This window comes from Pristis pectinata, chromosome 7 (assembly GCF_009764475.1).
Source record: "Pristis pectinata isolate sPriPec2 chromosome 7, sPriPec2.1.pri, whole genome shotgun sequence".
In the NCBI taxonomy this organism is placed as follows: Eukaryota; Metazoa; Chordata; class Chondrichthyes; order Rhinopristiformes; family Pristidae; genus Pristis; species Pristis pectinata.
In genome coordinates, this window is record NC_067411.1 from 19,380,903 (window position 1) to 19,391,822 (window position 10,920).

Below are 10,920 nucleotides of genomic sequence, written 5' to 3' on the forward strand. Positions count from 1 at the left end.
CTATGAGCAAAAAACTTGCCTCGTACATCTCCTTTAAACTTACCCCCTCGCACCTTAAACCTATGCCCTCTAGCATTTGACATTTCCACTATAGGAAAAAAGACTCTCTACCCGATCAACGCCTCTCATAATGGTCACAATCAGCCTTCCCCCCGCCAAAGAAAAATCCCAGCTCATCTAGTCTCTCATCACAGGTGAAACATTCCGTCTTGGGCAACATTCTGGTGAATCTCCAGGGCAGTCACAACCTTCCTATCCGGTTAGCGTAACGCTATTACAGCGCCAGCAACCTGGGTTCAATTCCCACCGCTGTCTGTAAGGAGTTTGTACGTTCTCCCCGTGTCTGCATGGGTTTCCTCCTGGTTCTCCAGTTTCCTCCCACATTCCAAAAGACGTACGGGTTAGGAAGTTATGGGCATGCTATGTTGGCGCCGGAAGCGTGGCGACACTTGCGGGCTGCACCCAGAACACTCTACGCAAAAGATGTACTTCATTTTGTGTTTCGATGTACATGTGACTAATAACGATATCTTATCTTGTCTTATCATAGAAGAAATTTGGAACTTTCTTCGCGAATGGCAATTGATGGTCAGACAATTGCCACTTACACTGAATTTCAAATCTAAAGTTGAGAGATTTTTGATAATCCAGGTACAAGACATGGAGGTAAAGCTGGTATATGGATTTGGGTCAACCAAGATCTTATTTTATAGTTGAGGGGTAATTAGCTTGCTCCTGCTCCTGTCCTTACAATCCTCAAGAAGAGGGAAAAGGGAAGGCTGAAGGGAAAGAGCAGATGAAAAGAAATCTATTTGAGATACTTGTACGAGAACAGAAAGAACAAGAAGCAGGAGTAGGCCATGCAGCTTCTCATTCCTGCTCCACCAGTCAATAAGATCACAGCTGATCATTTACCTCAGCACCACTTTCCTGTCCTAACCCATATCCCTCGATTCCCTTTATATCTGAAAATCTATTGATATCTATCTTGCATATATTCAGTAACTTAGCCTCCACAGCCCTCTTGGATAAAGGACTCTAAAGATTTACCACCACACAGGTGAAGGAATTTTTTCTCCTTTCTGTTCTGATAGGCCAGATCCTTACTGTGACCCTGAATCAAAAAGTCCCACCCACCGAAACACCAGATCTGCATCTACCTATCAGAATTCTGTGTGTTTCAATGAGGATACCTCTCATTCTTCCAGGCTCTGCAATGCACAGTACCCCATCCTCTCATGCTACCCTTCCTAACAAACTTCTACAGATGTACAGTATCCTGATTGGTTGCATCATGGTCTGATACAGCAATTCGAATGCGCAGGAATGCAAGAAGTGAACTCAGCCCAATGCATCACGGGCACAACCCTCCCTACCTAGTATCTACATGAGGCACTGCCTCAAGAAGGCAACATTGAATATTCCCACCATCCGAGCCATGCCGTCTTCTCGCAGCTACCATCGGGCAGGAGGTACAGAAGCCTGAAGTCCCACACCATCAGGTTCAAGAACAGCTACTTCCCTTCAACCACTTGGTTCTTGAACCAATCGACACAACCCTAATCACTACAGTTTAGCAACACTATGGCCTTTGATTATTTTGCACTAAAATGGAATTTTTGTTTTAATTGTGTTCTTTCTTGTAAAAATTGTGTATAATTTATTTAATTTAATTCTTGTGAATGCTGCTTATCTGATGTTACGTGCCTGTGACGCTGCTGCAACTAATTTTTTCACTGTACCTGTGTGTACATGTACTTGTGCATATGACAATAAACTCGACTTTGGCTTTATTTTTGTTTCTACCCAATTCCCACACTCGATTATAGAACTACAATCTACTTGCAGCTCAGCTACTTGTGCTCAGTCTGTCTAATTGCTCCATACAACAAACCTGCCATCCCAGGAATCAAGCTGGGGAATCTTTACTGCATTCTCTCAGTTGCAAGTATATCCTTCCTTAGAAAGGGAGACCAGACTTATGCATGATCATTCAGATGTGGTCTCACCAGGGCTCTATATAAGAGGTCTCTATTCCTGTACCCATATCCTCTTGCAATAAAGGCCAACATACCATTTGCCTTGCTAATTGCTGGCTGAACCTATATGTTAACTTACAGTTGATTTGTGTGCAAAGTGACTGAAGTTCTCTGAATACACCTTTTAATTCCTCACCATTTAAAACATACTCTTCCTCTCTAGTTTTTCTGCCAATCTGGATGATGCCAAATTTCTCCACTTTTTATTCCATCTGCCACCTCTTCACGCATTCACTTAGCCCATCCGTATCCCCCTGAAATCTCCACAACTTCCTCACAACCCCACTGTCATCTAAGCGTGTGCCATCAGTAAAATTGGATTTACTACACTTGATTTTCTTGTCCAAATCATTCATAAAGATTGTGTTCCAGCTGTACACATTCAGTGCTTTTGTTGCTATAGTCGGTTGCTTGTAACAATTCAGTGTACATCAGCTGTGTTAGATTACCCATGAAGAGGGGTGGAAAGGCTGGTGTGATTTGAAATACTAACCTGGCCAGTAATACATGTAAACATTTCTCTTATTCTTCATCATGGTAACCCAGATTGGTTCTGATGCATTCCACCACATAGGCAGTCTACTGTCTTCATTCTCACCAATCAGGAAGGACTTGTTCGTTTTCTCATCCCACATAAAATTTCCAACCATCTGGTGCACATCACAATGATGTCCTGCAAGGAGCACAGACAAACCATAATAAACAGGAATTGTTCTTGATGTACAGTTCACTAAATAGACCGTAATATATCCATCAGTTTATGCTTATCCAAGAGCAACAATTAATAAAAAAATATTAATAGCCATGAGATTTACCGATTATGGCTTTATGTAATCTGTCTCCATTAGTTTTGATACCTTTTAGCCAATTATATCAATTTGCAGTGTGTAAAAATATAAAGGTACTTTGCCAACATGTTCACTCATCATAGGCTCTGAAGTCTATTCTAATAGAGAGAAGAAAATTGATCCACTGCATGCGAGACTTAGTAAAGTAAATAAAAAGAATTACTTAGAAGAGGTTTCTCTACTTAAGCACTTGCTGAACTCACTGACTTTTGTTAAAGTCAATTGTGGAACTTTATTATGACCCTAACTAAGATCAGTTAACTCAGCACTGTTCAGGAACCAAACCTGTGGACTCTGTAAAAATATCAACTAAGCATTACTAATTTCCTCCCTTCATCCCAGGAGCCTTGCGGATATTTAATATTTTTACTTTCTGCATAACACATCCTTTATTCATTCCCACTTAACCTATTAACCCTAACTAGAAGTTGCCACATTAATGGGTGTCAGCTGTGGCTCAGTTGGTAACATTGAGTGAAAAGCTTGTGGGTTCAAGTTTCACTCTGAAAATTTGAAAGGGAAAATAAAATCCTGCAGTTGTAAGAATGCTGCATTGACAGAGGTACTGCTTTTTAAATGACATGCTAAGCTGAGTGTTTTCTCAGGTGGATGTAAAAAATCTCAGGATGTTATCCTGTAGGAGAGCAGGAGGGCGTTCGCTGGTGTCTGGGCCAATAACTACCCTTTAAAAACAACATCACGAAAATAGATTATTTGGTCATTATCGCAATGTGCTTGCTGTGTTTTTGACATTCAACAATTGCTACACTTCAAAAGAACTTAATTGGTTGTAAAGTTCTTTGGGGTATTGAGGTCATGAAAGGTACTATATATATGCAAGTTGGTTATTTTTTTTAATTAAGACTAGTGGAAAGAATCCATTGAAGATATCTGCAACTTTGGTTTCTAACTGTGTCTTCTACTTTCTTAGAGATAGGGATCTCCGAAAATGTATGCCGATTTCACCAGCATCTGAAATCCCACACCATCAGGTTCAGGAACAGCGATCTTCCTACAACCATCAGGTTCTTGAACATACCTGCACAGGTATAATCCTATCTCAGCAATGGAATCCTAAGGACTACCTCTTGCATTACCATGGACTTGTCTTCAATTGCGTCTTTGTTTTTTCTTGCTTTTGCACAGTCTTTTTTTCACTGTATGGTATAATGTTATGTATAATATATATAATTTATATTCTGTGTGTTGTCTGTACCTACCTGCCTGTGATGCTGCTACAAGCAAGTTTTTCATTGCACCTGTTCCTCAACGTGCTTGTGTACATGAAAATAAATTTGACTTGAAAGAAAGAAAGACCAATTGATGATCTCTGATAGGGAAGGGTGTCAGGATCAGTATCTAGGTGTTATTTTTACTTTTATTTTGTTAATGGATATTGGTTGACTTGCTATATACTTCCTGCACACTCTGAACTCTACAGACGTGTACAGTATGCATGCCTGCACAGCAATGCAGGATTGGCAGTATAACTCAGATCTGCTGGCTCTGCATCACTCACAAACAAGTACCAGCCTCAATCAATACATGTACTGAATGATTTATCATCAAATCAAGCCTTTGTGTCTCTGATTGTTATTTTTTTAGTACATATGCTGGCTCCTTAATGCAGCCATTATGTTGAATGGTGAGAATTTACATAGGGTGATAATCGCAACATGCTTCAAAATTTTTTTTTAGAAGGGCATAATGACAACTAATATAACAGAGGGATGGTCAGCACCCAGTTTATGAAGGAGATCAATCTACAGCTAAACTGTCAAGCCCCCTTTAGTTTGGCATTCTGAGCAGCATCTAAAATGGACAGTTGATGTCTTGGGCATGTTGGTTATATGCTTCACATCTGTCGAATGATCCTGTGTGAATCAGCTTACCTGAGCATAGCTACAGTTCTGAGCAATGGCACATGCTCCATACAAGTTCTCCACATATCAATGACCACCACCAAAAAAGCCAAGTAAAAAAAAAAAGTTCTTTCCTGCACTTAAGACAAAGTCATATCTTCTTAGAGTCTTCTGACCTTGTAGAGGTGTATAAAATCATGAAGGGCACAGATAGGGTGAGTGCACACAGTCTTTTTCCCAGGGAAAGGGAATCAAGAGCTAGAGGTCATTGGCTTAAAGTGAGAGGGGAAAGATTTAAAGGGGACTTGAGGGGCAACTTCTTCCCACAGAGGGCAGTGCGAATATGGAACGAGCTGCCAGAAGAAGTGATTGAGGCAGCTACAATAATAGCATTTAAAAGACATATGGACAGGTACATGGATAGGAAAAGTTTAGAGGGATGTGGGTCAAACACAGTCAAATGGGTCCAGCTTAGGTGGACATCTTGGTTGAAATGGATGAGTTGGGCCGAAAATTCCACATCCCATGAAAAGAATGAAAAAACATGTAAAAAACATGTACAGGCTGATTGAATGGACAAGAACATGACAGATAAAGTGGAAAAATATGAAGTTATCCACTTGGGAGCACCAAAAAAAGCAGAATATGTCTTTTAAGTGGTGAGAGATTGGGTACTGTTGCTGTTCAAGGGACCAGGGGATCTTGTACTCAAGTCACTGAAAGCCCAATGTAGGTGCAACAAATGATCGGGAAGGCTAATGGTATGTTGGCCTTTACTACAGAAGGTTTAAATACAGGAGTAGTTGAGTAGAATATACGGCTCTGTGAGACCACACTTGGACTATTGTGCACAACCTTAGTATCTTCAGGAAATACTTGCCGTAAGAGGGAGTGCAGCAAAGTCTGGTTCATGGGACACTGTGTTTGCCACACAAGGAGAGATTGAGTAGACTAGGTCTGTATTCTCCAAAGTTTAGAGAAACAAGAGGAGATCTCATCAAAACTTATAAAATTTTTAACAGGGCTTTACAGGCTGGATGCAGGTTCCCCTAGCTGAGGAGTCTAGAACTTCGGGGTTATATAAAGACTAGACTGAGATGAGAAGAAGTCTTTGGGATTCTCTACCCTGGAGGACTGAGGAGGCCCTCCCATTGAGTTCATTTAAAAACAGAGATTGATGGATTTCAGTAGAGTCATACAGCACAGAAACAGGTCCTTCAGCCCAACTTGTCCATGCTAACCAAGTTGCCTACCTGAGCTAGCCCTATTTTCCTCCATTTGCCCCATATCTCTCTAATCTTTGTTCTATTCATGTACCTATCCAAGTGTCTATTACATGTCATAACTGTACCCACTGATGGTTATACACCCTCTGTGTGAAAAATTTGCCCCCATGTCCCCTTTAAATCTTTCCCTCTCATCTTAAACCTATGCCCCCTAGTCTTAGATTCCCCTACCCTAGAAAAAAGACCGTGACCATCCACCTTATCTATAACCCTCATGATTTTATATACTTCTATAAGGTCACTCCCTCAGCCTCCAACATTAAGGGAATCAAGGGTTACGAGGATAGTGTTGGTAAACTGCACTGAGGTAAAGTTCAGCCATGATCTTGAGGAGTAGCACAACAGGCTCAAAGGGCCAAATAACCTCCTCTTGCTCCTGTTTCCAATGTTCACTGCTGCCTCCTCAAGTCCCCTTTGCCCACTGGGACAAAGTCAACACACATCTGTTGTGCTCTGAACCTTGATATCTTCCTATACCTGATTAGCACGGCCTTTTCGAAATTAAAAGAACCGAAAGAAAGGAAATGTTTGCTTAATTAAACCTCACAGAAATCCACTCTCCCAGCAGTTGCTTCTTTCAACAATTGGGACTAACGGAGGCCGGTTCCTCTCCGTCTTCTCCGCACTGGGTTTGTATAAATCCCGGGTCAGCTAATGTTGCTGGCGCCTTTAATGAACCCCATTCTACGCTATTGTGAAAGGAAACAACCCCCAACAACAAGATTCACAATCAGTGTAAAGCTAATTCAACATGTGGTCATTTTAATCGGCGACTCAGCCGATTACTTTGGCTAAAATAGCCAGTCATGGGTTAGCACGGAGCGTGAACAGTCAACACAATCATCATTTATAAATAACACTTGTATAAGTGTCAATTATTAGTGTAATTTATCTGTAATTAAATTTACACTACATACTGTTCAACATTCAAAAGTGAATATACCACTTTACACAGTTTGTAACTAATTGCATGGATTTTTTTTGTTTTTCACAGGTGGTCATTTAATATTTCTGTTCTGGAGGTTTTGATAACCCGAGCGTGTTTCACTGTCGAAAAATTAACGCCATCTCCATTTTGCAAATCACTTACCAGTCATCAGGGAGTAATAATTAGGATATGAATTGCTGGGAAAGTCTGGAGTTAAGTACTGAGCTTTGACGCCCATTTCAATGATCTCCCGGAACCCCGGTAAATTGTCCAGCTCCTTTTCACCGATGTAATCATAGCGAAATCCATCAATCAGGAAAACGAGTAGTTTTCGGTTTGTGAGGCACGGAGTAGCGAGAAGAGCAATCAAAATGATGTCGCCAAGAGCCGTGTGCCTGCCCATGGTAATCCCAAACTGTGCCGCAGTGGTGTTGGCACTGGGTCGATGTAGGCTACTGATGTGAAACGAGCCGACAGTTCAACTATCTGTAAAGGGAAGCTCCGTGAAACATACCAGAGCACAGAGAAAAAAAAAGACGTGCACACGAAGTTACACTATCTTAACCAAAACTCATTGCGAAATGGGTTAACTTCTACTGAATAAAGATGCGCAGTTGCATTATACTGCAATTAAACTGCTGGAGTGGTAAAATTAAACTGTCGGAAAAATGAAAACAATTATTTTGGATGCAGTATTTTCTACTTAAGATATACCCCAAAGGGGACGGTGACATTTCATATTTTTTTACTGGACCAGGGATCCAGAGGCTTATCGGTCCGGATATCTGAATGCAAAACCTGCTGGGGCAGCTGGTATAGTTACATTCAAATTAATTAATATTGAATTTAAAGATACTATCCGTAACTACTGCTCCGTTTAAAAATATTCATCTGGCTCATCAATGCCTTTTGAAGAAGGAAATCTGGTACCACATGTCTGGTGTTGGCTTGTTTAATGATTCCAAACCCCCGTCCTTGCAATCCATTCTTTTCAAAGAAAGTAAATGCAGGCTTTGCCAGGAAAAGATTCATGGGAGAGAATAAAAAATGAATAAAAGGATAAAGAATAAAAAATTAATAATCTGCACAGAGATTTAAATTGGATCACAAGGCCGTGGAGAAAAGCAGGCGGTCAACGTTTCGGGTCAGGACCCTTCTTCAGGGACTTTTCTTCTCCTGAAGAAGGGTCCTGACCCGAAACGTTGACCGCCTGCTTTTCTCCGCGGCTGCTGCCTGGCCTGCTGAGTTCCTCCAGCATCATAGTGTTTTTCATCTAGATGCCAGCATCTTCAGTCCTTCGTTTCTCTTTAAACTGGATCACTTTTGAAAGGGGCTCTATAAGCAACTGCATATCATACACATGCATGCATATGCATTCATTCCTAATATGCTTACAGTGGCACCCCCACAGTGCTTTCCCACAGAGAGCTAATTTAGGTAGAACACTACAGCACAGTACAGGCCCTTCAGCCCAGGAATGTTGTGCTGACATTTTATCCTGCTCTAAGATCTATCTAACCCTTCCCTCCCACATAGCCCCCCATTTCTCTATCATTCATGTGGCTATCTAAGAGTCTCTTAAATGCCCCTAATATATCTGCCCCCACAACCTCTGCCAGCAGTGTGTTCCACGCACCCACCACTCTCTGTATAAAAGACCTATCTCTGACATCCCCGTTATACCTTCCTCTAATCACCTTAAAATTATGCGCCCTCGAGTTAGCCATTGATGTTCTGGGAAAAAGTCTCTGACTGTCCACTCGATCTATGCCTCTTATCATCTTGTACACCTCTATCAAGTCACGTCTCATCCTCCTTCTCTCCAAAGAGAAAAGTCCTAGCTCACTCAATGTACCCTCGTAAGACGTATTCTCCGATCTGGGCAGCATCCTGATAAGTCTTCTCTGCACCTTCTCTAAAGCTTCAACATCCTTCCTATAATGAGGCCACCAGAACTGAACACAATACTCCAAGTGTGGTCTAACCAGAGTTCTATAGAGCTGCAACATTACCTCACGGCTCTTGAACTTAATACTCTGACTAATGAAGGCCAACACACCACACACCTCCTAACAACCCTACCAACCTGCAGGGCAACCTTGAGGGATCTATGGACGTGGACCCCAAGATCCCTCTTAACCTTGTATTCTACCTTCAAATTCAATCTTTCAAAGTGTATCACTTCACATTTTTCCGGGTTGAACTCCATCTGCCACTCCTCAGCCTAGCTCTGCATCCTATCAATGTCCTGTTGTAACCTACAGAAACCTTCTACATTATCCACAACACCACCAACCTTCGTGTCATCTGCAGACTTACTAACTCAACCTTCCACATCCTCATCCAAGTCATTTATAAAAATCACAAAGAGCAGGGGTCCCAAAACAGATTGCTGTGGAACACCACTGGTCACCAACCTCCAGGCAGAATACACTCCATCTACAACCACCCTCTGTCTTCTATGGGCAAGCCAATTCTGAATCCACACAGCCAAGTTTCCCTGGATCCTGAAATCCATGTACAGCACATCCACTGCTCTGCCTTCATCAATGTGCTTTGTCACATCCTCAAAGAATTCAATCAGGCTCATGAGGCATGACCTGCCCCTCACAAAGCCATGCTGAGTGTCCCTAATCAGCCTATGCTTCTCCAAATGGCCATAAATCCTGTCTCTAAGAATCTTCTCCTGTAATTTGCCCACCACTGAAGTAAGACTGACTGGTCTATAATTCCCAGGGTTATCCCTACTCCCTTTCTTGAATGAAGGAACAATATTTGCCATCCTCCAATCATCTGGCACTACTCCTGTGGCCAGTGAGGACACAAAGATCATTGCCAAAAGTGCAGCAATCTCTTCCCTCTCTTCCTGTAATAACCTTGGATATATCCTGTATGGCCCCAGTGACTTATCTATCCTAATGTTTTTCAAAAGTTCCAGGACATCTTCTTTCTTCACGTCGACATGCTCTAGCACATTGATCTGTTGTACACCATCCTCACAAATGTCAAAGTCTCTCTCCCTGGTGAATACTGAAGCAAAGTATTCGTTAAGGACCTCCCTTATCTCTTCCAACTCCAGGCACATGTTTCCTCTTTTATCCCTGACCCTACCCTCAATCTAGTCATCCTCCTATTCTTCACATACGTGTGGAACGCCTTGGGATTTTCCTTAATCCTACTCACCAAGGCCTTCTCATGCCCCCTTCTAGCTCTCCTAAGTCCATTCTTAAGCTCCCTCCTGGCTACCTTGTAACTCTCAAGAGCCCTGTCTGATCCTTGCTTTCTAAACCTTAGGTAAGCTTCTTTCTTCCTCTTGACAAGATATTCTACGTCTCTTGTCAACTGTGGTTCCTTCACTCTACCATCCTTACCCTATCTCAATGGGACAAACCTATCCAGAACCCCATGCAAATACTCCCTAAACAACCTCCACACTTCTGTTATGCACTTCCCCAAGAAAATCTGTTCCCAATTTACGCTCCCAAGTTCCTGCCTAATAGCATCATAATTCCCCTTTCCCCAATTAAATACCTTCCCATATAATCTTCACCTATCCCTCTCCAAGGCTATGGTAAAGGTCAAGGAGTTATGGTCACTGTATCCAAAATGCTCTCCCACCAAGAGATCTGAAACCTCATCAGGCTTATTGCCTGGTACTAGGTCCAGTATGGCCTCTCCTCTAGTCAGCCCGTCCACATACTGTGTCAGCAATCCTTCCTGGATACTCCTAAAAAACTCTGCCCCATCTATCCCCTTTACATTAAGGAGGTGCCAGTCAATATTAGGGAAGTTGAAATCACTCATGATAATAACCCTGTTATTTTTACATCTTTCCAAAATCTGCTTCCCAATCTACTTCTCCAATTTGTTATAATTGGTATTGGTTTATTATTGTCACTTGTACCAAGGTACAGTGAAAAACATGTCTTGCATACCGCTCGTGCAGGTCAATTCATT

General features: G+C 41.9%; 1 protein-coding gene across 1 annotated transcript in view; it reads right to left on the minus strand.

Annotated features, from left to right (window-relative positions):
• The window catches only part of enpp6 (ectonucleotide pyrophosphatase/phosphodiesterase 6), a 55,914-nt gene extending 48,056 nt beyond the window's left edge, over positions 1-7,858 (minus strand). Inside the window, exons 1-2 of the mRNA XM_052020529.1 lie at positions 7,126-7,858; positions 2,533-2,712 (exon numbers count right to left, since the gene is read on the minus strand). Coding sequence (XP_051876489.1) covers positions 2,533-2,712; positions 7,126-7,366 — 421 coding nt within the window. The 5' untranslated portion in view covers positions 7,367-7,858. The remainder of the gene's footprint in view (positions 1-2,532; positions 2,713-7,125) is intronic.
• Between the last annotated feature and the right edge of the window lie 3,062 nt (positions 7,859-10,920).